This window comes from Dryobates pubescens, chromosome 21, assembly GCF_014839835.1.
Source record: "Dryobates pubescens isolate bDryPub1 chromosome 21, bDryPub1.pri, whole genome shotgun sequence".
Taxonomy (NCBI): domain Eukaryota; kingdom Metazoa; phylum Chordata; class Aves; order Piciformes; family Picidae; genus Dryobates; species Dryobates pubescens.
In genome coordinates this window covers 16,204,720-16,231,970 of record NC_071632.1, presented here as the reverse complement: position 1 = coordinate 16,231,970, position 27,251 = coordinate 16,204,720, and the positions used below count along the sequence as shown (strand labels likewise).

At 41.9% G+C, this 27,251-nt stretch overlaps 1 protein-coding gene across 1 annotated transcript in view; it reads left to right on the top strand.

Moving 5' to 3' along the window:
- The window catches only part of LOC104297844 (sodium channel protein type 5 subunit alpha), a 222,074-nt gene that overhangs the window by 100,697 nt on the left and 94,126 nt on the right, over positions 1–27,251 (top strand). Inside the window, exons 12-16 of the mRNA XM_054171205.1 lie at positions 3,360–3,542; positions 5,978–6,379; positions 15,755–15,887; positions 19,389–19,627; positions 25,683–25,856. Coding sequence (XP_054027180.1) covers positions 3,360–3,542; positions 5,978–6,379; positions 15,755–15,887; positions 19,389–19,627; positions 25,683–25,856 — 1,131 coding nt within the window. The remainder of the gene's footprint in view (positions 1–3,359; positions 3,543–5,977; positions 6,380–15,754; positions 15,888–19,388; positions 19,628–25,682; positions 25,857–27,251) is intronic.

Below are 27,251 nucleotides of genomic sequence, written 5' to 3'. Positions count from 1 at the left end.
TTCCATTCCATTCCATTCTATTTTATTCACACTATGACTTCATTCCTGAACAAGTAAATGGCAGATCTTGAGGCTAAACTTCACAGCTATGCATAGGATATGGATTTAATGTTATGTCATAAGTTCAGACAAAACAGGAAGGCCAAATGGTGGACGTAGCCATAAAGCCTTAATAACACCACTTTGCTTGTGTGGGGTAGAAAGCCTTTACTAAACAGCTGAAGAGAACACTTTAGGCACTGTAAATAAGGAGACAATAAGAAAATGACTCTGAAATAACATGTAGCACTGTAGCTCAGAAAAATAAATCCTCAATATACAATATAAACTAATATACATAATTTTCTTTTGGGTACATACAGCTTCAGGGCCTAATCCACAGCCCATTGAAATCCTTGGAAGGAAAAGAGAAGACGCAATTCACTCTTAACAGGGTGCTAGGAGAGGTTTATGCATCATTTAAGTCATTTTAAAGATCCTTTTTGATGTTTTATGTGATAGATAAATGCAATTTAGTTCGCATACAGGCACTTTGAAGATGGTAACTCCCTGCCATAACCTAAAGGAGCAAACCAAGCTCCAGCTTGTACCTATTTTATACAAATTTTTCTGTGTTTGGACTCCAGCTGAGCTCTTCCTAATAACAGTCAACTTTGGTAGCCACAGCTGTAATTAAAGATATTTAAACATTTCCTTTTGAAGGCTTTGATTTCAGTTAAGCTGTACGTACACACAGAGAGAGACAAAAAAAGAGGGAACTCTAAGCCCTGAAAGTCAGGATGTGTCAAAAGGAAGGTTGATCATGAAAGCCTAAATTGTTCCCATTTGTCTGTATACTTTATAACATAGTCTTCAGCCAACCATGTCTCATTTTTCCTGTGCCCTCTTCAGTACAAAGGGTGGACAGTGCATGACTCAAGAGCAGGTCTTGGCTCTCTCATAATTTGTTCTGTAGCCTTAGGCCAGCGCGAGCAGACTTCCTGATTTGGGCATTCAAAGCCTGCTTCAAAGACAAAATGACTAACATCCTCAAAGGTTCTCCAGTGCTTGTTGCTGCTCAGGCTCTGTGTGCTTCAAAAATGCTCATTTGCATTTATAATACTTCTGGAGAATTATCCTAATCTTAGGGAAAGGAAGCAGGAGAGATCCATTGCCATCCATCATAGTTGCTAGTGAAGCCCAGGAATTCTACAAATCAACCCTTGACATATCAAATTAGACATCTGGAAAAAGAGGCTCAGGAATGTGAATTGAGTGGCTGTACCATGTAGCTTTCAGATGTCCTTCTCAGATACCTTTTCCCAGTCAGAGGTACTCACTTTTAATTTGGCTCTACAAGCCTTTATCAAAATCTTGGGTTTGACTTTCTCACTGGGACACTTAAGTTGTTGCTTCAAGCCCTACCTCCTGAATAGTCACTATGTGAGCTAAGCTTTTTGCTATCCTTCACCCACCACCTGTCCTTGCTAGACATATCTGGTCCTGCACACCTTTCCTGCCCCCAGGAATTATCACAGTGGGTCCAGTCCCGGGAACCTAACATGAAAGGCTAGATAAGCAGGACGTGAGGACATCCTTCATCCTCTGAGAAACAATTTAGTCCAAATCCTTTCTCAATAGCTGAAAAAGGTGAGCAGGGCAGAAGCAATAGGTAAGAAAATGCTGAGAAACTGAAAATTAGCTTATTTTGCAGTAGGAATACTGCATGCATAGTAGCACAACCTGCAATATTCCCCAGACCAATAAAACATGATAGCAATCAGAGAGGAAAACCAAAATTCTTTAGACCAGCTTTTACACTCTGCAATATAAAGGGAGCAACATTATAATTGCTAGGCCTGCTTGGTTGCTGTCAGTCAATTTACACAACTGGTCTAACACATTCCTAAACCTGAACTTAACACCAAAAGACTTGCTGAATCTTTATGAAGAGAGAGCACTTCAGCGTAGCAATTAAATCAATTGACTTGGGGGGCGGGGGGGGAGGAGGGGGGAAGAACAACTAGACTGGTGTCTGAGCCCTCCTCCTCTCTGTGCTAAGCAGCTTGCTCAAGAAAGATATTTCCCACAGGAATTAAGTTTTGTTGTGCTCTCAGCTTGATAGAGCTACTGCTACTCCTTGAAATACATGATTGATTCTTTACATGACTGCTAAGTGCCTTCACTTTCCTTGGACTGATGCCTGTGGGAGGAAGGGAGTATATTGCTGTGGAGAGCTGATTGCCTGTTTGATTCTAGTGGCTTACAGACAATAGCACAGAGGATTCATCCTTTTCTCCTGTTCTTGGGAACCTGGAAGGGCTTGGGGTTTTGTTCTCTTTTTTTTTTTATCTTGCAATTCACTCTTTTTATGTCTTTCGGCTGGGGGCTCTGCAAATGGGCTTGTCTCCAGGTCTCTGATATGGCTACCACTGAGACAGCAGCACCTCCAAGCCTGACCTGCTGCTTTGTGCTTTGAGCCCCCTGCACTCCTCCTGCCCACGCCAGGGATGGGGACCCAGTGCGCTAGCGTGGGCTGTGGCTTCCTCCCTGCACCTATCGATTCTTCCTCCTGGCTGCTCATTCCCTTCCACGGCTGTGCCTTTGTGCACTCAGGCTGCCACATTCAGCTTCTGCTAGGATTTTAGCAGTTGGTCTGTTATCAGTCGGCTCCTGCAGTGATCCCACCAGATAGCCAACACAGCACGGAAGCACACAGCAAAGCAAAGTCCACCTTATCTCCAGTTAAGCCCACAGTTTTCTCTTTGCATCTCTGATCATAGCTGCCTGCACTGCTGCTTGGAATAAATGTTTACAAAACCATGTCAGCTCAATTGCCTCCTGTTCCTGGCATCCCTCTGTGTTAGGAAAGGGAAAATCCCAGCAGCCAGCTTGGCTGCCCTCCTGTCCAGCCATCCTGATTCAAGTCTATGAGGGGCTTAATCTGAACTTCCCCAACTTGAGATTTTTATGACTGCCACGAGAAGGTTACTCCAGAGATGTGTGCACTTGCAGGTGTGTGCTCACAGACTATTCCTTTTGTGAAACATCCAAGGATCTTGTGCTTGAGCTGTACATAAATTAGTATTTTGTGCAGCCATTCCTAATGCTCTATCATAGCAGATCTGCATGGGTGCATTTGTACTAGGCACCTGTCTTGCTTGTTTATTTTCTTATGGCTAGATGTAAAGCTTAGAAATAGGCTGAGTGGTTCCAGCCATGTGAGATAGTTTTATGATTAGTGACCACCTGAAATTTTTTATTTACCTCCTATACAGCCTTAATATTTAAAATGAAAAATAATTACTGAGCAGAGTAATTATCAGTTCTCACTGAGATCCCTAACTCAGTTTTGTATCTCCTACCATCTTTTGTTTTAGGCACTAGCTGCTAAAGGAATTGATTCAATGTCACTTAGTTCATTGGAAATGTCACCTTTGGCATCCAAAAATGCCAAAGAGAGAAGAAATAAGCGAAAGAAAAAGAAATCTCTGGGGGCAGAAGAGTATGGGGAAGACCAAAGGAATCCCAAGTGCGACTACGATGATGGTCAGAGGAGAATGGTAAGCCGTGTTCTGAAATGTCACTTATTCCACACCACACTTTGCTGGATAAGCAGAGCTGTAGATAAGCAACCAAAGCTGAAACTTTCCAACTGTAAAGAAGAATCAGATATTTCATATCACAGCTGACCTTCAGACTGTCTGTTAGAAGAGTGGAAAGAAACCTATGACCACTTCACTTTGAAAATTGCTCTTCGAAATGCCCATTAAACATTCTTACAAATCTCTTTTGTTGCAATTATTAATTTTATCCTTTTTTTTTTTTCCCTTTTATTCCACATCAAGATTACCCATAGCTGGTTTATTTTCTTACTTTAATTTCATTCATCTGATTATATCTATCTTATCCCAACTAGAGACAAAAATTCTTAGGACAAATTTGCAAAACCTAAAAAAAAAAGGAAAGAGAGGAGGAGAAAAGGAGGAAACTTGTCTCTGGGGGGTTTTTTAAATGCTATGCCAAGACATTATTAACATTTTTGTATTCATTTGCTAGTTGCCTTCAAGTCAAAACTTTGTGGCACTTGGTTCCACTCCCCACTGCAAGGAAAAACAGAAATGAGGCTGTTGTTAAGTAGGGTTTTGTGTAAATGTTACTGACATGCATGAATATGAATCTGCACATGCTGTATGTATCAAGTGATCACAAGTAGCTTCAGGCAATTTGTCTTTGCTTAACTGAGGGCAGAGTTTAAATCAGTTTATTTTGGTTTTTTGAAGAGCCATGTAATGGGCTAAGTCTTTTTGTGTTTTGTTGTCAGTGAATTTAGGGATATTTGGCAGCCGTAAAAAAAAAGCTCATAGAAAACTCGTAAGTGATGTGAATAAATGTGACCAATTAATGACTCCCCAGCTCACAAAATTTACACTGAGCTGGATTTCTGCAAGTGAGATGCATTTTTTAATCTAAAGGGGTTTGTTGTTGTCTTATTGGTGGAGTGGGTTGCGTTGCAAATTGCACCTCTGTTAAAGCTGGACTTGCTCTTCAGCTTCATTCTGGATGGGTTTCAAGACACCATGCACCAGAATGACCATGGATTGGAGCTGGGCATTGCCAGTGTGTTTCTGAGATCAATGTTTCTTGTTTTCACTTTTCGCCTCTGGATGTCATATGCATGAGAAACATGGGAGACACATTTCAAAGCTTATAGTAAATCTGCTCTGCAAGACACTGTCTGGCATGGTTCGAGGGAGTAAGGCTGAGTCATCATTCAGATGCAATCTGAGCAGCTGGAAGGGTGTTGCCATCAGAAATCAGACTCAGTGACTGTGCCGTGGAAATCCAGGCATGGAATTTTGACCAGTTAAAATTTGGTAGCAAGCCAACTGGGCTGGTTTTGGTTAGAAAGGGCTTGGGTTTTGTACTTCTTGTACCAGTGTCACAAAATGGCATTATTACTTAACTCACTGATGTAAGCCAGTGTGAAATTAAATCAGGTGTCATTTGGTTTGTCTGGTTTGTGGATACTGTGGAGATCTGACCTCTATTCATAAATACTTGGCTCACAACAAAGTTCTGAAGAAGCTGAAAATTCTGTACAAACCATAAAATCAAAAGGATGCCTTACCTAAATGCTTTTTCTCCAGTGACTTCCTCTTCAGATACAAGAGAAAGGGATAGACCTGAATTCCTTATGCATTTTCTGAACATTCTGTTTACTGTGCTAGGGTCTAGGTGTGTCTAGTCCTTGCCTATGTCCTGCTGATGCTTGATCAAAGTTGCACTTTCATCACTAGCTGAGGTCAGAGTGGATGATATTTGAGTGTAAGGGAAGACTGTTGTGTACTGAGGTTACCTACCACTTAAAGCAGCCATGTGTATTGGGATGATCATTGTACAAACTAATAAACCATATCCCTCTTCTTGCTCTTGTTTTTTTATTTTCCTTTTTTTTCCTTTATCACCTTCTTCCGTCGTATTCTGCTTCTGCTTCTTCTTCCTCTTCTTCTTCTTCTTCTTCTTCTTGTTCCCTATTCTTCTCATTTTCCCTGCAGTTCATTTCCTGCCCTATTTCTTTATCTCTTCTTCTCCCACCACAGTGTTCCTTCCCTGGCTGTTTTGAAGATGTGTAATAATGCAGTAAACCGGAGCTGGATCCCCTTCCCTGCTCCTGTCTTCCACTCCTTGTGCTGCCTTCCCAGGTCCTTTGGCACTTATCAGACCTGGGGAGGAGTAGACGCAAAGGAAGTATGCCACCTTGACCCTTCCAATTTTGGTACATCTTTAACTGTCAAGTGTTAGACAAATCCCTAATGGTTAGGAATGACTATTCAACCTCTTAACTTTGCAAAAGTTGAATACTTGTAATTAAGTCTTTCTCTGAAGCACTTGATTTAAAATGGAACTTATGCTCTCCCCAGACCTTCCTCGCTCCTGAAAACGTGTTGCAAAATGTTGTTTCTCTTTCCCCTTTTTCCTTTCTGGGGGTTTCTAGACTCTCCTTGGCATTAGTTATGGTCCCAGTGCACACTTGGTGAAGCGCAGAACCAGCCACGGAAGCGTATTCAGTTTCCGACTCCGTGGTAGAGACACTGGCTCCGAAACAGATTTTGCCGATGATGAGATCAGCACTGCTGGGGAAAATGAAAGCCACCGGGGCTCTCTCTTAATTCCAAGATCTGGGAGGCGTCCAAGCATGCAAAGTCAAGTGAGCCATAGTTCTCACCCTACTACTCCCAACTACACCCAGACGGGCAAAAGGAACAGCTCAGTGGATTGCAATGGTGTGGTTTCCCTGATAGGAGGAGGCATCGGGGCACTCAACCCAGACCCTACTTCTCCTGCAGGGTTACTGCTCCCCCCAGTTATTATGGAAAAACCTGGGACAGGCGATCTGGTGAGTACTTTACAACTTTTGTATGTGATTCACGCTCTTGTTTCCTTCTAGCCATTGTTGGAGTTTGCAGTAATTGATTGACGCCATATGCAGTCCACAGCGAGAAGCCCGCGCCCACCATCCTAGGGCAGGGGTGGGGAGAGAATGGGTGACTCACACAGCAACGCTGTGTCTAGTGCTGTATAAGAGAGGTCCCTGACTTCTGGTGAGAATGTCAAGAGCTGGCTGAAGGCAAATACCTGTATCTTACATTGGATACGAATTGTCTTTTCTTGTGGGGAGATTTTAAAAGTTGGTTCTTCTGACATTTGAATCTCTGACGTTGTCCAGTGGCTAGAAAGTGATGTTTGAAAAATGATTTTGTGTGACTCGTACCATCTTAAGTCTCCATTTTCTCCCACTGGTTTCTATCTCCTTGCATCTCACCTCTTGTCTTCTGTATAGCTAGTTGTGGAGGGCAGTTCTTACAGCTCAGAGGTAGTTCCCAGAAGGGTTTAGCATCCACTTCAAAAAACAACCAGGAAAGATGAGTACATGATCAACAGGTTTCAAGCCTTTTCCAAATTGCCAGGCTTTGTGTTTGCAAAGCACCGCTGCTCAAATTACTTAGTAAGGCTGTAAATAAAACTATTGACTGATGCCACTAGGACCCAAGTACAGATTTAATTGAAAAAAAGCATGAGGTGATCGTTTGGAAATAGCTGCTACACAGGCAGGGCAATTTGGACAAGTTGCCAGTTTGATAGGATGTGAATTTACTTCTTTTAATGTAGATGATCCACACTGGAGCTCATCATTCTCAACAGTCTTTAGAATAGCATAGCATAGCATAGCATAGCATAGCATAGCATAGCATAGCATAGCATAGAATAGAATAGGCTGGAAGAGCCCTTCAAGATCATCACATCCAACCCATCATCCAACACCATCTAATCAACTAAACCATGGCACCAAGCACCCCATCAAGTCTCCTCCTAAACACCTCCAGTGATGGTGACTCCACCACATCCCCAGGCAGCCCATTCCAATGGCCAATCTCTCTATGAAGAATTTCTTCCTAACATCCAGTCCAAACTTCCCCTGGTGCAGCTTGAGACTGTGTCCTCTTGTTCTGGTGCTGGTTGCCTGGGAGAAGAGACCAACCCCCACCTGTCTACAACCTCCTTTCAGGTAGTTGTAGAGAGCAATAAGGTCTCCTCTGAGCCTCCTCCTCTTGAGGCTAAGCAACACCAATTCCCTCAGCCTCTCCTCATAGGGCTTGTGCTCCTAACCCCTCACCAGCTTTGTTGCCCTTCTCTGGACACGTTCCAGCAAGTCAACAAAGCAGTGGAGATCAAATCATCACAAGCAATGCAGGTTCAGTGTTTTATTTCATATTAAGAGATCAGAAATGGGTCAGAATAATGTCTCTTCCTGAAACTGCCTCTTTCTGTTTACCTTAACTACATGGGGATCCCGTGGTGAAAAATTCTATGTTGCACATGTCTGAAGTCAGGTGAGATGAAGCCCACTCAGAGCAACAAGGTGCCAAAGCTGGGTGAGGAAATAAGCAAATGTGATTCTAACATGTTTTGGGCAAGGCATTTCCTGAAGAGAAAGGCGAGTAAGATGGATCCCAGCTGTGGTGTCAGATTATCAGTAAATTGAGAAGTAGCTGCTTCTTTCTTTTGTTTTTTTTTGTTTCTTTTTTTTTCTTTTTCCTTTTTCCTTTAGAGCCAGACAGCTTCTTCTCTTTCATGCTTTGGATTGAATTCTTTTCCTCACCTATCCAGGCATTCCCTGTAGTCCTGCAAATAGACTCTCACACTGTACATCAGAGGAGGGGCTGTGCTGTGTGTGGGAAGCTAGCTGGTGTGAGAATTATCTGTTTGGTTGACAGTTTTGAGGCTGTTGCTGCTTTCTCAGATGTTCACACCTTTGTTCATTTAGGACTTTGGTACTCCTGTTTTTACTCTCAGCAGTCCTGAGAGGAGTCTCTAGACAGCTGAGCAACACAAGCACTATTTGTAGATATTTGACTCAACCTGGCCCTAAACAAGCTGTGCATTAAAGGAACTGTGAAAGAAAGTTTGTGCATCTGTTTAAAAAACAATAACCTGAACCAAAGCAGAAAGGCCTCAGTAGCTGAGCAGTGGATGTCTCCCTTTTCTCTATAAGCAAAGCAGCTCTGCAGGCTGCTGAGGCTCTCCCAGCTGTCAGAAAAAGCTTAACCAAGCATGAGAGCACTCAGCCTTTCACAGGAAATATTGGTATTTTGCAGGATTTGGCCTTGAGGTGACAGGGAGGCTTTGAGCTCTGCTGGCATTTCTTTGCATTTGCCAACTTCCTGCCTTTTAAAAAACATGGATGTTGAAAACTGAATGGCCTGGGTGGGTGAGCTCACTTGGCAGTTCCCTGGTCATCTAGGAAATAACACCCAGACACTAGAGTAACAGATGCTCACTCAGTGATGCAATGTGAAGGATGCTGTGTCTTCTGAAAAACAGGTTTGGTATCTAATCTATCCAGAAAATACGAGCTGGAGTTAAAAGCTAATTGGCAAGGAGCCCATTGCTGTACAGATGTATTTGCTACAGGAACTGTAAGTGCTGAGTACAAACGTGCAGCTTCAGCTGTGCAAAAGGAAATAGCAAATCCAACACCTCAGTGTGATTGGAGACAGATCAACACATTTCTGGGCTTTGTGTTCGATTGTTTTTGCCTTTTTTCTTTTTACAATTTGAAGTTGAGTTTGTTCTTTCTAGCAGCTCTGGCTTCTTTTTATAGTCTCTTGATATGTTTGGGGAAGGCAAAAGAAAGATGTTGCAAGGTGAAGTTAAAGCTGCCTCATTAACCCCACCTGACTTTGCCCTGTTATTTATTTTGTATGAATGTAAGCTCACAGTGAAAAGGGACCCACTAGTGCTCTCTGTGTATCTTCCCTGAACAAGAAATGAAGGAGAAATCTGTGAAAAGACTTCACTGCAGTATGTGCTAAGCCCTGATTTACAGCTTCCTGAGGCATAAGTGTGGCTTTGCTCATGTAAATACAACGTCTGAGTTAGTGGAGCTGGCACAACACATTTTACAGTATGAGGTTTAGAAGACACATTTGTTAGGTTCCTCTGTGATGCTCATTAGTATCAAGGGAAGTGTAACACAGAACTGTCTGATTGCTTCTAAGCAGGGAGACCACTGAATTCTGATTTGGGGAAAGCTTGGATAAGCATTTTCTAATTTGAAAAGAAGAGTAAACATCAAACAAGCTCAGATCGTCCCTGGGTCTGAGTTTCCAACTGCAGCCCTCAAGCAGATTGTAGTTGTAGCAGATAATTTCCAACTGGGCCTTCCTAAGGTTTCTCGGAAGAAGTCACTAGCCACTTCAGAGAATTTTAGACTGATCAGTTTTAGCAACATTCAGCCTGTAGATTTTACCCCAGGCAAAGTAACTGGGACCACGATGAACAACTTCCATGCCTCTGTGTCACTGCAACTGCTGTCCTCTCTTCCAGCCAAGCGCCCTTTGCCCACAGGAATGGCTGCAGGTGGCAGCTGAGCTGGCATGAAGACATCTGTGCAGCTTGTGCCCTCTCCCATGAGAGGTGGCTTCAGCAGATTATCACACTGTTCAGGCTGGTGACTCAGATGAGAGGTCTCCTGACACTTGGCAACTGAAGAGCATGTTAGCCTAAAAAAGCCAGTTTCAGATGCTCCTCAGATGGCCCTAGCTGCTTGGTACAGACAGTTTTGAGTGTGCTTCCATGAGAAACCAAGTGTACTTGCACTTTCCACGTCCTCCCCCTAATCCCTAAATACATCTAGTGAAACAGGAGAGATTTCAAATGTCAATGGATGGTGTTTAGGCCCATCAGTCTTGTCACCTGGGGGTAGACTAAATGGTCAGCAGGTTTGCCATGGCAGAGCAGAGGGTTACACTTCAGTGTTCAAGCTGGAAAGCTTGCTGAGGTCATATGAAGAGCAAAGTGGTGTAATAATAAAGTATGATCTACAAGCACCCTCCACAAAGGTGGCTTTGGGTCAAACAGTTTTGACCTGGATGTGAAGAGCAATGGGTGTCCAAGGCCAAGGAGTTCAGGGAGCTTGTCCCAGGAAATCCATGTAAGTCCTAGTTGCTCTCCTGGAAATCTTTGGTATATCCTGCAGAGGACTGAATCAGGGCTGATCCTGATCTCCTCCCAGCTTTCTTTGAGATATCAGCAAACTTACCCCTGTGTAAATATGACACAAGCAGGACCTGGTGATTATGCTTAAAGACTGAATTTTTTTTGACATGACTCAAGAGCGAAAGGTTTGAAAAATGATCCATTTTTATGCTCCTGCTGATTGCTGAGATAGGATTTGGGCTTTCATCATTTTTAGAGAAAGTATATACATTATGTAAGTAACCTCAAGGCACAATGTAAAGTTTCAGTGAAATCCTGTAGTGCTTACTTGCAGCTATGGATTACTCTGTTGTGTCTTGGTGTTTCCCAGTTAGGAGGTTAGAATAACATCTCCCTTCACGAGGTATTGATCTGTTTGAACAGAGTTGGATTAAGTTAATGAGCTGTTACCTGAAGTTCAATTTGTCCATGGAATGCAATGAGGATGAGTAAAGTGTAACAGGTGACTGTCAAGTATTTTCTGAGAGGTAGGAAATACCTATGACAGCATCCCCTCTGCTTCCTAAAGCCAGCTGGATCTCTTTCTGTAACTCTGCAGGGAGACCACAAGGTTTTTAGTTTAGCTTGAGTTTCCAGTTATTTTGGAGATTAGAAGTGGCATAGAAATGGATGCCAGACTAAAGAGGTGGTTGTTTACAACTATGCAGCTGGCTGTTAGCTGGTGGTTCCCACTGCTTTCATTTCCCTGGGGCACCTGCTCGCCAGAGCTTCCCATCAGCCCAAGAGGAGTGGAGCTATTCACGATACAGTTTTGGGATGGGCAACAAGGCCAAGGTTGGAGCTACCCAGAGCCTGCCTCTTACACATACAACCTTTCTTGAATTTCCTATTGGTTGTTAATATGTTGTTGGGTTTTGGTTGGTTGGGTTTTTTTCTCTTAGGAAACTAGAAATGCTGAGTATTTCTACCATGACAGGAGTAAAAACTAGCGGGGAGTGAGCCTTTAAGAAGGACCTGACTGCTTGTTGAGATGACAAACTAACCATTTAGAGGCTTATCTTGTCTTTTGCTTTTTATTTTGGTGACAAAACAAACCCCAAACCAACCAACCAAACCTTAGCACAATAACAAACAAAAAAGACTTTGGCTTTTCTTGCCACTAAGCATTACACTCTTTTGCTGACCACATTGGTTTGATGTTTTCTGGTTGACCCTAAAATAGCCCCGAGGTTAAAATTCGTTGTGTTGTTTTGTTTTTCCTTCTTGCTCTGCCACAGGACTGGTGAAAAGGGAAAGTGCTAGCAGTTTCAAGTGTTCAGAAAAAAGGTCAACAAAATAAGTCATCCAAAAATTGCTGCCCGTAGTCCTTTGCCATGGCCCCGTGCAAAGAGTTGTCACCACAACTCTGCTCGTTTCAAACTTTGCTTTAGCACATCCTAAGCATAAATAATTCAGATTTGACACAAATATTGCAAGCTGTTCCCATTTACAGTGCATCTCTTTAAATAATCAAGCATCTGCAAAATTAAATGGCTTTTTTTTCTAATGCTGTGTGCTATTATGGTCACCTTGAATCTCATTAAATATTTGTGCTAGTGCCTTACTGAGTCCATTGTTCATGGTGTGGCCTGTCCACCTCCTTTTATGCTTGAAAAGATTTTTACTGTGCAAGGAAAATTAAACCTGTCCCAGTTCCCAAATGTGGTCTTTAAAATGTGTCTGAGCCCAAGCCCATCCTCACATAATAGTTTTGACATAGCTCAGAACTGTAGGCACTCAGAAGAAAATAATTCTGTAGTGTTACTCATCCTCATTTACATGTAAATTACTGAATAGTATATTTGTCCCTGTAGAATTTAGCTAATCCAAAGGAGAAACATTACAGTCAATCAGGGAGCAACACAAATAATCTCATCATGCTGGTGATGCCTGTGTTTAACTCCATTGTGATTCCTCATCTGGATCCTAAGGAGACTCCTTGCATAACTGCAGGGAGTTATTTTTGCTTGCTTTCTATAGGAACATAAATATGAGGAACAACTGTGCCTATGTATATTCTCTCTGTATTGGCAATAGCCTCTATGCTGCTGTGTTTGTCCTGTTCCTGGAACTGCTCTGTATCTCAAAGTGCAGAAACTGCCAGTTCCTTGAATGGCTGTTAGCTATCTCTGTTCTAAAATATATAATAACAATCTGAAACCCCTTGCATATCTATTCTTTACAAGGAAGAAAAGCTCGTAGGCTTCCCTAAGTAACTTCAATAATTGTAAGCAATTCACCTGGATGGAAACTTTCTTTCCTGGAAAAGTACTTTATAGTAAATGGCAAACTGCACATGTGACAGATTTACTGCTCTGTTGGGAAAGAGCTATGTCCTCCTGCAAGAAAGGAGTGTTCCTCACACCCTGACATTGCCTGCCAGATCCTGTATCCACCTCACCTGTCCAGAGATGAAAGAAGGAAGGAGCCATACATGTGTCTCCTTCAGAAATAACCCTTTGCATGCCAAGGATGGTACACTTCAAGCAGTTCCCTCCAGCAGGACTCCTGAAGTCTTGGGGACTAGCCAGGAGACAAGTGGCAGGATTGAGGATGCTGGGCTGGAAATAAAAGTAGAATTACTTTAAAACCTTCTTGTGTTGGGAATATCACATCAAACCTACAGAATAAGTCAGTTTCCTGTTATTTTTTTGTTCTAATGACAGAGGTGTCAAACCTGTTTGACTTGGACTTTGCATTTCTTCGGTTTAGCTGAGTCAAAAAAATTGGAACAATGAATCTCTCTATGTTTTTCCTTTGACTTTTTAGCTCTGCAGTGAATTCTCTATGCACCTGTGAGTAAAAGGTGGTTTTCAGATAAAGGCCACCAACCAATAACTTCTGCAAAGGCCATGAATAGCAATGTAGCATCTTTACTGGCAGCCAGCAGCCTGGTACTTGGAGATGAGGTTGTCTAAACACTTGCTACTGGTATGTCCAAAGCTTTGGGTCGGATGGAAATGGAAGATGGCACGGGTTAAAAGGAGATGACCCAGAGGAACTTGAGATTTTTCTTAGGGTTCATTCTACATACAGAGGGAACTGGAATAGTTTGACTTGTAATTGCTTCCCCCCACCCCCCTCCCCTTTTTATTTACTTTTACTTTTTTAGCTTATTCTACTTGGGAATTTGTCTCCTTCGTGCTTTTTCTCTCCTTGTCTTGGTACTTCTTTTCAGTCCCATGTATTTGTTATGTAGTCCAAACTGGTGGTTATGCAATTTTGTAGAGGCTTTCTTCATTAATAAAACATGTGCTGTTTCTTTGGATTTTTTGGGGGGTTTGTTTGTTTGTGGTTTTTTTTATTGGATGCTTTGGAGGTGAAGAGAATCAAGTGAACTAATGCATCTGAAATACCATTCCTTGGTTTCCCCAGCTCCTGAGCCAGGAATAGAGTATTTTCCTGTTATGTTGTGCAGAAGTAGGAGTCTCTTTGAATAGGTTCTGATTGCACCTCTCTTTTCAAGATAACTATGTCAGTAATTCAATGGACAACGAGCCAGTCATTTCAACATAAGAGAAAAGGAAAAGGAAGAAACCCATTTTGGAGCATTACTGCTCTCCTGGCTTAGCTAATTGTTTGAAGTGTTTGCTTTAAAAATCCTTACTCTTCTGGGGTCTTGTGGTGATTGGTGGTTTTAACTGCACTACTTTGAAGAGACCTGGGACCCCTATCCTGGCTGCTATTTTCAGTGTCAACCAGTGGCTGAGCATCTTTGTCCTTTGCTACCATCTGACAAAGGGATGTCCTCTACTCTACAGAAAGACAGGTTATAGAGTTTCAGCACTTTTTTTCATGCCATTCTCAAGGAGCTGTATTTCTTCAAGTGCAGTTTTGGTACAGAAATGGAGAAGAAGAGGGATCCTAAGGCCATCTGGGTGTATATCCCAGGCACAGAGGGCAGAGCTATAGAGCTGCTGCCCATGGCACATCTTGTTTGGCATCCTAGGTGCTACTTGGTGAGGTTAGGGCCATTTCAGACCCAAGTGATGAGAAAATCTGAATCAATTTCTTTATCTCATTTGACTATGAAGTAAAAGCAGCCACTGACATCTGTATAAACCAGTTCTCATCTTCATAGGAAATTCTTTTACTTCCACATTTCCAGTAGCTGTAGACCAAAACCCATCCAGACCCATCTCTCTGCAGTGCATCTTTCTTGCTAACATAGCCTATATACTTGGAGGAGCAGGACAGAGGCTATTAAAACATTTGCTTTGGGAGAGGGAGTCTCTCAACCAGGGGGTCTGCAACAGAGAATGCTGCTGAACCTGGCTTTCCCAGATTCTTATATCTCAGCCACTGCCCTTCCTTTTACTCGTGGGAGAGCTGGAGGAGTAAAGCAAGTGGGATTTGTCTGTATGAAGTGGGAGCTTATAGTAATAAAAATCTTAACATCTTGCTCCTATGAGCTGACAATATAAAGTATTTAATACAGTGTGTGTTGGCAACTATACTTGTTTCTGGCTGACTTCAGAAACCCAAGCCTTCAAAAAGCATAAAAGTAATATAGAATGAAACATTAAATAAAGACAGTTTGGGAGTTCTGTTTCCTAGTATTTGTTTTCTTTGGAATTCTTTTTGGCTTGTTTTCTTTGTTTTTAAGCTTTTCCTTGAAAAAAAAAAGAACATGAGAAGAAGACACTCTGGGTTATTTTATATTTTTCCTGAGGGGAAAAAAAAAAAGCTGTGATTCTTTCCTAATTATGGAGCTTCAGAATCCGTGACACCAAAGATCACCAGAATGACAATATGTTCCTGAGATCTGGCACTGTTTCAGAACAAGAAAAAACATGTGTTGAGGAGTCAGTTTGCTGAGTATAATATCAGAGGGCTGTAATGGAGCTGTTACCCACGCCCCTTTCCCTCTCCTAGCAGTATAATTAAACAGTTAACACATTTCAGGAATAATGGAATAATTAATGTAATTAAGCAGAGCTTCTTTCACAAGCAAAGAGCATGGTAAAGCAAGACGTCTGTTCCTCCCGCATCAGTAGCATCCCTTTATTTTCACCTGCACCATTCACCTTTTTGCATGAAGATAAAGGGCGAGGCAAAGTTCCCAAAATTGCTCAAAGTGCCATTTGCAAAAGCAGTCCCTCATCATCCGTGTGTCTAATTGGGAAATCAGTGACTTTTCAGATGGGAAAGACAGTTCTTAGGCAATTTTGAAAATGCTGCCTCATATCTGCCTTGGTTTTATTCTTCTGACACAATGTGTTTATTTAAACAGACCTCTCCCTCAGATGAAGCGAGCAAGAAGCAGCTTTTAATGCCCCACCGCCCGTCAGTGGACCACTCAGATGAACCCTTTCAGAGGCAGAGGGCAGTGAGTGCTGTCAGCATCATCACCAGTGCCCTGGAAGGTAAGATACATCTTTAGTGCCTTGACTGAAAGGCATGTGCCTGTTGATTGGCAGGATCAAAGTGACACAAAAGGCCCTAGTTCTAAACTCCTGTTTTGCACGAAGGCATTCTACATAGTTATTGCAACCCTTAAGGCAGAGGCAATGCTGTAGCATAAAGCAATTTAATCATTGCCTTACCTATGAACTTCTTAGTGTCCTGGCCATGAAATCAAAAGTGGACCTTGGCAAGATTTTGTGCCCCATGACATCTGGTTTACATGGGACTAAGCAAGATGCAGGGCTGAGGAGCACCAGACTGGGTGACTGCGTGTACATTTATGTCTCACCTTGTTGGATCTAATGCAAAGCCTGGTATGTGCAGTCACTAGCTACGTGCAACACTTCCAAGCTGTGGGGGAGGAAAGCTTCTTCCTTACAGAGCAGCTAGTAGGACACAACAGTTTGGTAGGTGTTTGAATCCCACCATGAAATTTAAGGATGCTCAAAGGACCCATTTCTCCATGCACGCAGTTCTCAGCAAACTTTAAAATTGCTCATTAAGCTTCTCATTAGGTGCAAGAGGAATTCCCTTACCTGTCTTTCTGTACACAGGAACTTTGCATTTCCCTTTCACAAATTTACTGGTAGCAAGACAACTCAAAGCAAGACATCAGATTTCTAGGCTAATGCTTCATGAAGGTGCTTTTTACAGTTCCACTTGTCTCCTACGTTGTAAATTGAGACAAGATAAGAAGTAGCAATTCAGAGTACAACAAAATGTCTCTCAAGAACACACTGTGGAGCAACACATATTTTGGATTCTCCTACAGCCTTAGCCTTTGTGTTATTGATGAGCATGAAGACAAGACAAGGTAGAGGGACTTAGCTGGGAGATGCTTCACAGAAAGGGACTGGACCTAGCTGGTTGGAAACAGCTCAGCATGAAACCAGAAAGCCCTTCTTCTTCCTCAGCTTTTTACTGTCCCCTGTGGTTAGGTTCAGCAGTATTGTGGCCAGGACAGAGATTTATCTATATGTTTAAATAAATAAAGAGTTATGCCCTTAATAGGTAAATAATCACTTCAGTGTATGCCAGTGTTTAGTGTAGTCTGCAAAGGTTTTATTAGGGTTTTTGGTGGGGTTTTTAGCAATTAGCTTTGCGATTGATTTTTTTCCTTGTAATATGTTAAGAATGCCTAAAAGGCCTGAGCTGGACTTCATCTTATTTGTTTAATAGCACTTTCTATTACTTTTTATCACAGAAATAGAGACCATCAAGCCAGGGATAACTCCAAGGATGTACATTTTTTTATTTGCTTCACATAGAAGGAAAGCTCTTTCAATCCTTATCAAAGGTTTCCTAACTCCCAGGCTTTGATTACTCTTTGAAATTAAATACCTGTTAGGAACAAAAGGAATATCAAACCAGAATAAAATCTATCACAGGCTTCAACTATAGTAATAGCTGGATGATTCGTGCCAAATTCTGAAATCCCTTCCCTTTTAATTACCTGATTTCTGCTCTTGGGTGGCCATCATCTGCCTGCAAAGCCTTGTAGACAAGAAAGGACATAGGGTTTGGGTTTTTTGTTGTTCTTTTAAAAATAAGCAAAATAGCTTCAACAAAACCTCTGTGTTTTTCTGACCTTTGTTGGTTTTTTTTTTTAAACAAAAAAACCCCGACAACCAAACAACCAAAAATTAACAGGGGGGAAAAAAAAGCCAAGTAAAAAGCACTTGAGTCTAATTTCACTTCTACTTTTCCAAAACTGTTATCTCTGTTGGGATTTAAAAAGACCACCTTGAGGTGGGAAAGGATGTGGCTTCTTAATTGATTTAAACCAACCTATTGCCACAGCATTCCCCAAAGAAGACAGTCACACCTTTCTCCTTCCCTTGATATGTTCCCTCAGTTCGATTTGCCTGCACCAAACTGTTGGTTTTCAGCAGGATCAACAAGCAGAATCAGCACACTCAGAAGGTCCAGGAGGACAAAAGCTGACAAAATGACAGAGAAATAACACAGGGCTGAGGTTGAGAGGGATGAAACTACCCCTTTTAGTAGCAGCCTGGACTTAGAGGGGCGTATGTCAAGTGTGGAGCCTCAGAGAAAAGAGTCACTCAGCTGATGTGGGTCAGTCATGAAGGTCCTCAAATTAGTAATAGTGGTGTAGGCAGGGTTAGATAGAAGTGATTATGAGGAGTATGAATATAGAGATATCAGTTCTGGATTTACTTAGAAAATTAGATCCTTTGGGAAGTAACTGCCCTAAGTTATTACTTTCAGAGGTGGGTTTCTGAAAGAAATACAAAATAAAGATTTTTGCATTGAATGGTTCTCACATAATTTTTGGCATCTACCTGTAAACCCTCTGTCTGGAGGCTCAAAAGACAGAGATAACTCTTGGGCACAATCTCCTTTCCCAGGGATTTCAGAGCAGCGTAGATGTTTGTGCCAAATCCGTGCATGTAAAACATCATCTGATATTTTGAAAGCTTGCTAGAAGACACCTAATATGACTGTTCTGTTGTCCCATAAAGAAAAATACACAGAGAATGCATCCTGGCTTGAGAGAGGAGGCTGTTTATGAACTGATTGAAATAACAGCCTTGGCTGAGGTATTCCTGTTATCAGTGCAGGTTCTAATTATACAGACTAAAACCGTTATACAGCATTCCATGCCCATAAAGGAATCAGAAAAGGCAAGCATTAAGCAATTCCACTAATCATTATCATCCAGCCATTAAATGTCTCTTTTTTGGGGGGGCTTTTCTCTTTCAGTGTTTAACACACATTGTACTTACGAAGCTATTTCAGTTCTTTTGTGCTCAAGTGAAATGCACATGTAAAAGTTGTATTTTAGGTACTATTTTAAAAGCACCTTTAAGAAGCATGCTGGAGCTTTTGTGACTTTTTCAAACTGCCTTATGGAGTCCCCTGATTTTGCATGTGGGCCTTTTGGAAGAAATCAGATGTCTAATGGCTTTTTGGACTGTACATGAGGAACAGAAACCCTGTTGATAAGCAGTGGTACTCTGGCTCTCAAGTGCTTAAATCAGTTCTAAATAAACTCTTTCATCTCTTTACCACTTTAAAAGGCATTAGTTAAAATACTTCTAAAATGTGACCTGAGAATGAAGAATATCTGTTCCAATCAATGTTAAACGAAGACAGTGTATTCTTACCCATTTGAGCTTGCTAAAATGGAAACAGGAGTAAAAATCTGAGCTTATGTATAATGCTGGACTTAACATATTTAGTGTGATTCTCCCTTTTGGCTTGTGACACTTTTAAGAGGTTATTACTTCCAGAATAGGTCATTGTCTGCTAAGTGCAGGTCAGCTGGTAAAACCCCAAAGTATGTAATTTGCCAACCTGTTAGGACAGAAATATTTTTATCCTTTGAAAAGAACCTTGGGGTAATTCAGGGCCTTCCTCTATGTAATGAGTCATTTTAATTGTTCTCTTGTCATATAACTCAATGCAATTTGACTGTTACTTTACTGCTTGTGACTTAGAGCTTGAGGAATCACACCAGAAATGTCCTCCCTGCTGGAACCACTTTGCTGTTAAATTTCTCATTTGGGATTGCTGCCCATTTTGGCTTTTAATCAAGAAATTTGTCAAGTTTGTGGTAATGGACCCATTTACTGACCTCACCATCACCCTTTGCATTGTGCTGAACACGCTCTTCATGGCCTTGGAGCATTATAAGATGACGAAGGAGTTTGACCACATGCTTTACATAGGCAATTTGGTAAGTGAATGTGAATTGCTACCTGAGGAGTGTATTTCCTGCTTTTTGAAGTTTTGACTGTGGCTTGGGAAGACCCTGGTTGACATGCTGTCAGCAACGCTTTGCCCCTGACATGCCAAGCAAGTCCACATAGTCACCTCCTTCTAGGGGCAAACAGAAATGAAGGAAAGACAAGGGTCTGTTTCTCTAAACATGTTCTAGTGTTATCAGGAACCACTGAAACCATGTTTCTGAGCTGCTTCTGATAGCTATCTTGTTTATATCTGTTTAAGGAAATGAGTTAAGAGAAAGGTTAATGAGGTTTATTTGGGATTTCTGGTAAAGATAAGGCAGCAAGTCTTGGTGACCAATAGTGACTTTTAAGTTAAAACCAAAAAAACCCCAAAAAACAAGCAACACCTACAGAAAAAAAAAATGAGGCAAAGCTGTGGAGAGAAATAGAGTGGTGTTTGATTGTAGGTAGATATGTATGCAAGAAAGCAACTATTGTGCATTTTCTGTGTGCCCCTGTATGTCCTGCTGTGCCTCCCTGGCTTGTCCAGTGGCCTGTGCTGGGTCTCATGCAAACCCTGGGGCAGAGAGGACATGGAGTAAAGCAGGATTGATGCTTCAAGGGGAAACTCTTAACATGCAAGCTGTAGCAGCCAGGGAAAGAGCTGCAAAGTAAGCAGAGGCTGCTCTTCTCTGAGAAAAAGCAGAGTGACAGATCCACAGCCAGGCTGCAGGGACAGCAGAAAAGCCTTTCCAGGGGCGATGCGGTACAATTTGTTAACCCAGGGAGCCACTAAAATTCTGCAGTTACCACGAAACAAAAACTTTTTCTTCAATTGTCTTTCTCTGACTTTCTATGTAAAAGTTACCATGATTTGGTGCTTTAAAACTTTGTCTTTAAAATCCTTTTAATTTTAGAATTGTAGCATCACACAGTTGTCTTGGTTCAAAGAGACCTCTAGGATCATTGAGACCAACCATTAACCCAGCACTGGCAAGTGGAGCGGAATGGAATGGAATGGAATGGAGTGGAGTGGGGTGGAGTGGAATGGAATGGAATGGAATGGAATGGAATAGAATGGAATGGAATGGAATGGAATAGAATAGAATAGAATAGACCAGACCAGACCAGACCAGACCAGACCAGATTGGAAAAGACCTTTGAGATCATCAAGTCCAACCTATCATCCAACACCATCTAATCAACTAAACCATGTCACCAAGCACCCCATCAAGTCTCTTCCTAAACACCACCACTAAATCATGTCCCTCAGCACTACATCTACATGACTTTAAAATACCTCCAGGGATGGTGGCTCCACCACCTCCCCAGGCAGCTTAACAACCCTTTCAGGCAGGAAATTTTTCCTAATGTCCAATCTAAACCTCCCCTGTCCATTTCCTCTTGTCCTATCACTTGCTAATTGAGAGAAGAGGCTGACCTCCACCTTGCTACATCCTCCCTTCAGGTAGCATAGAGAGTGAGATGGTCTCCCTTCAATGTCCTGTTTTCCAGGCTAAACACCCTCAGTGCCCTCAGCCACTCCTCAGAAGAATCCATCATGGAAAAGGCACATGCCATCTAACTATGGCATGATGGAATTGCCCCTAATATCTAGTGGTAGAAGTAGAGATATCCTATAGCACCGTAAGTAACTCTGGATTACCCTGGAACATAGATGCTACTGAGCTGGCATTTGAGAAGTTCACAGTGGAAATAAAGCAAGCCCTTTATTTCTATAAAGGAAAACCTCCCTATGTTAGTCTGCTAAGCAAATACCTGTTTCTCTCTTGCTTCAAACCCATACTCTTGCCCTCTGCAGAAAGCAGCAGATAAGAGTAGCTCAGAACATAATCTCACAGGACTGCAGCCAACTCCACTTTGCAGCCAACCTTCCTTGTTGTTGCTCAACAATCTGTGGCTTTCTAAGATGACTTCAAAAAACTCCTTTGGACCCAGTGTCTTGTCAGAGCAAGTGGCAGTGCTGCCATTTCTCCCTCTGGCTCCAGGGATAGTAAATATGTTTGCTCACTTCTTTGCTTTTGGCAGATCAGCTTCTCTCTTGCAGACCACAGACAGTGAAACTTTAGCCCCTGGCATCCCTCCTGCCAACACAGCTCCTGCAGACTTGCTGGGGATGATTGAGGCTGTGCTGGGTGCCAGCCAGAAAATAGGGGCAGTGAGCAGAGGGAGGAGTTACAGAGCAAATCTTGCAAAACTTTGCAAACAACAAAATAAATTAACTAACTAACTAATCTCCCTGCCACTTTCTCAGCACTGCTTAGAGCTATTTCTCCTCTTTGTACTAAAGTGTAAAACAAGCAAAACAGTCTGCTAATATTTTTTTTTTGTTGTGGCAGGCTGAGGGTGCAGAGCTCTCCTTTCCCAGACATCCCAAAATGATCTGGGAGAGAGCAGATCATCCCAGGTCCCCCTCACCACCTTTACTAAGACCTGTATAACTGGATTGATTGTGAGTAGAGCAGGTCAGAGGAAGGTAACTCCATTTTGTGGAGGATTTTGCAAAGTCATTTGTAATGAAAATTGATGGGTTTTGCAATTCCCTATGAAAGGGAAGGGAGTCCCAGCTCCAAGGCAGGCTGCCAAGTACCTGCATCCCCTAAGCTGCAGACTGCCAGACCCATCCTCTGCCCCCACACTTGCTCTCTGTTGTCTTCCCATTGCATCTAACCCTCTTCAAGTGATTATGCTAGCATTAAAGGCGGGGGGTGGTGGGTGGTGTGGTGTGTGGGATATTAAGAAGGACAGATCTTTGGCATTTTTCCCTGAAGACAAATGCTTCTGAGAGAAATGAAAGAAAGTAGAACATGGATTTGCTTTCTCTGAGAGCAATTCTTCATCTGCTGTCAGTCATTGGGTTACAAAAATGATCAGGGAGCTGGAGCACCTCCCCTATAAGGATGGGCTGAAGGAGTTGGGGGTGTTCAGCCTGGTGAAGAGAAGGCTCCAGGGAGACCTTATTGCGGCCTTTCAGTACTTGAAGGGGGCCTACAGGAAGGCTGAGTAGAGACTCTTTATCAGGCATGTAGTGTCTGGAGAAGGGATAATAGCTTTAAACTGAAAGAGGGGAGATTTACATTAGATAGAATGAAGAAATTCTTTATTGTGAGGGTGGTGAAGACAGTGAAACAAGTTGCCCAGAGAAGCTGTGGATGCACCATTCCTGCAAGTGTTCAAAGACAGGTTGGACAGGACGTTGAGCAACCTGGTCTAGTGGAAGGTGTCCCTGGGTTGGAACTATGTAATCTTTAAGGTCTCTTCCAACCCAAACCACTGTGTGATTGGAAGTCTGCTCTGACTCTCGCTATTTCATGCAGCATCTAACACCTTCAGAATCCTTTTGTTCAACACTTACAAAAGCAACATTTTTGAACGTGATCAGAAGGCCAGCCACCCATCTTTATATGGCTTATCTGCCTATGCAGTGGCACAACTTAAAAAATGGGTAGATAGAGCAAGATTCCCCCAGTTTTTATTTTCCTTTAGAAAGCTGAGGTGCCATTATGTGCTATTAAAGCCTAAGTGGCTGATATGATGGATAACAGAAGCCTTTTAAGAAAAAGTCCTCCAAATCAGCAGTCTCATATTTAACACCACTGGGATGTTAAGTTACTTATTTTCTTTCCAGCCTTTATCATGTGAAGTATCCAGCCCATTGTACAAGTAGTCAACCACGTACCAGGTGCCAGCAGATTGACAGTCACCATTTGAAATTCATAACTGGTACATGAACATGATTCCTGATGCCTTTAGGAAGGCTCAGACATTTTGCTATCTTACTGTGACATTTCCTTCTCAGAAGACTATTGATTAAAATGATTCAGGCAAAGAAAGTGATCCTCCTGAGTCATTTCTCAGCAAGATGGTTGCATAATGTACGCAGCATGGTATCGTGGGGTTTTTAAAGCAGTCCCCTGGATACAATTTCACAGACATCCACTTTTATCTTGTTCTCTGTCCTAAAGGAAATTGGAGTATTCTGGTGGGAATCTTTTGTATCTCTGACCACTGTGACTCAAAAACTTCCGGGCTTGTTAGGAATAGGAGACAGCTTATTCTGTTGGGTTCTGGGTATGAGATGGGGACAGGATGCTGTTGCATCCTAAGGTGTTGCTGCAGTCCAAGGTAATGTTTTCCAGATGAGAAAGAGAAGACACTTTCCATAAGGAAATGTATAAAATGGCCACTGAATAGAATTAATTCCTGAAGCACTGCAGAATAAAGCCAAGCATTCCTCAAGTGCAGGACATGATGATTTATTTCTTATTCCTTAATATCATATAATCTTAACTTCTCCCTCCCATATCTGAATTGGTTTCTCATCTCTGTGGCTCAGAGTTGCTCAGTTTTCCTAGGACAATACTGTAAATATTCAGCTTATTGGAAGGAAAAGGTTTCTCCTTGACTGTATGCTAATGATATGTGGGCTCTGGACCCTCCTCCCCCTCTTTTTTTGACCAACACAGTGCTTTAATGTTGATTGTTTCATGGGAAACCATATATATTGAAGTACAGATATACAACAGAGAATTTTTCAGAAACATGCAGCTCTGTGCAGCTTGTGCTGGGACTTGGAATGAAAATTAAATGGAATATGGAGAACTTGGTGCCCACATTTTGTCATTTTAAGTTGACTGTAGCCTTGCATTGTGCATTTAAACTGTTACTTAAGGAGGGCATACAGAAGGACAAGGTCTGATTCTCTGAGATTCTTTGTGGGAATGTATTAAAACTGAATTTCCTGTCAGCAGCCTTCTCTTTCCTTCTCCCTCTGCCTCATAGGTAGTATTTATATGTTGTTTTAAAGAAAAATGTTCCAATTAGAAGTCTCATCATATGACATTTGAACTGGATCATAAATAAGCAATGTGTTCCCAAGCTGTTGTGAAAAGAAAATGGCCATGACTATTTGTAAAACTAACACCAGTACTCAAGTTAGAGTTTCTAATTGCCTTTGCTGCTGGCAATAACCTCAGAATGACTGGAGGCCAGCATTGCCCTGGTATTGGTAATAATAACAAACTAAAAAGAGATAATACACTACAACCCAAATACCCTTCCTCACACCTCATTCATTTGGGTTTCTCTACTGAAATGAATTGATTAAACTCTTGTAAAATGTGCCTTCATAATTTCTCTCTTTTATTTTACCACTGGGATTATTCAGAGTACAGAAGGAGATGGGACTGTACATTCCAATCCAGTGCTTGAACTCAAATTCATTGTAGGTTTGCAGTAGTATCAAATATTATTGTGGAAAGTCTAGACAAAGGTGCAACAGGGATAAAGTGGTGGGCATCCCATCCCTGGAAACATTTAATGTCAGGTTGGATGGAGCTCTGAGCAACCTGATCTAGTTGAAGATGTTGAGGGATCTTCTAGTTGAAGATGGCTGAGGGAGCTGGGGTTGCTTAGCCTGGAGAAGAGGAGGCTCAGGGCAGACCTTATTGCTCTCTACAACTACCTGAAGGGAGATTGTGGACAGGTGGAGGTTGGTCTCTTCTCCCAGGCAACCAGCACCAGAACAGGAGGACAGTCTCAAGCTGTGCCAGGGGAGGTTTAGGCTGGATGTTTGGAAGAAATTCTACACAGAGAGAGTGATTGCCCTTTGGAATGGGCTGCCCGGGGAGGTGGTGGAGTCACCATCATTGGAGGTGTTCAGGAGGAGACTTGATAGGGTGCCTGGTTGCATGGTTTAGTTGTTTAGGTGAGTTGGATAATAGGTTGGCTGTGATGATCTTGAAGGTCTCTTCCAACCTGGTTTGGTCTATTCTATTCTATTCTATTCTATTCTATTCTATTCTATTCTATTCTATTCTATTCTATTTCCTTGTCCACTGCAGGGGACCTGGACGTGAGGATTTTAAAGATCAGTTCCAATGCAAACCATTCTGAGATAGAATCAGCCATGAAAAAAAACCAATGTATTTGCTTTGTAAAATATTTTTTGGCTTTTTGCTGTGTTCACTGTGTCAGTGAAAAGTTTTCAAGCAAGGAGATGTGCTTAAGAGGTTACTTAGACTTCATGTTTTCTTTCTGCAGGTCTTCACTGGGATTTTTACAGCAGAAATGATCTTCAAAGTAATTGCCCTTGACCCCTACTACTATTTTCAGCAGGGCTGGAATATTTTTGACAGCATAATTGTTATTCTAAGTCTGATGGAACTGGGTTTGTCCAGCATGGGAAACCTGTCTGTTTTACGCTCCTTTCGACTGGTAACAATCTTATTCTATTCTTACCCCTCTTCTTTTCTCACATATAAACTCTGACATGAAAGCAGTGTATTTCCTTTAAAATGCATCTGCTGATAAAGACTTTAATTGCTGCAAACTGGTGAACAGTATGTGACACTAATTATAGGCTGCAGGATAAATGGAATTGTTCCAGATTTACATCAGGGGTAAATGAGAGCATAATTTGATTCCTTCTAGCTGCACCAGGTACTTGTAGCACACTTAAAATGTTTGAGTTCCAACTGGTAATAAAAATCTGCTATTTCATACCTGTGCACCTGTTGGCATAGTCAGCAGATAATTGATAGCCCAAGAAAGAGGAAAGCTGGTAATTTGTTGTTTCAGAAGTTGTTCTTTCTAAATTATGTGATAAACATGTCACCCTTCTTTTAAATGTTGTCAAAAGAAAATGTCTTTGAATTATTCACAGAGTGATTTGATATTTTTTTTTGCTAGAACTGATCAGCATAACATAGCATCTGTCTTTCAAGGGAACTCCTTAGCTGTCAGCTCCTTTGTTATGCACAGGGTAGTGGTGTTCTATTAATGAGAGACTGTTGACATACTGGAACAGAGAAGTCCTTTCTCTGCCAACCTGACATTTGTGTTGCACTTCATGTACCAGGATGTCCATGCTAATCGTTCTGGCCATAATATGACTTCACAAATTGCAAAGACCAGGAAAATGAGCCCTTATGGTTACATTCAGTGGAAGACTTACCCTCCCCACCACCACCACCCAAAAAATTCTCTACACTGCTTAAACATGCAAATTTTTCATCACTGATGTTAGGTCCTGAGAGTTTCCTGTCAGGTTTTGAGCAATCCCTTTCAATAGGGATGAAATTAAACCTTCAGTTGAAAACATAGCACAAGGGCTAGGCACAATTTACATCCTTAAAATAGGTCTTCAGTGGGATGTGGGTTGTGCATAGGCTGTGTGATCCTTGGCACAGAGGTGATTTTCACCCTGGGAGCTAACAGCTAATAGCATCTGGCTGAGGCTAGCTCTGAAACACGGGGGAATTACTCCTCTCTTTGTGGGATACAGCCCTAAAACCCTCTTTTGAGATGCCTGCCAGGTTGTTTAAATTGAGGAAGAAAAGCAATGTAAAAGGCAATATTAAGACCCAAGATTCCTTTCATCTTCTCCCCACCAAGATATTGCAGGAATGAGCCTCTAAAAGCACGTCTCTCTGAAAAAAAATGAGAGCATAGCTCTGGAAAACTTCATTCTCATCCATGAAGCCCAGCTGATATTTTATTAATAGATGTAGCGAGGTTAACAGGAAGCATGGCTAAAATCCCCTTGTACCACACACACTGTGGCATTTAACATCTTTCACATTTTCCCCACTTCAATAATTCATCAGCTGA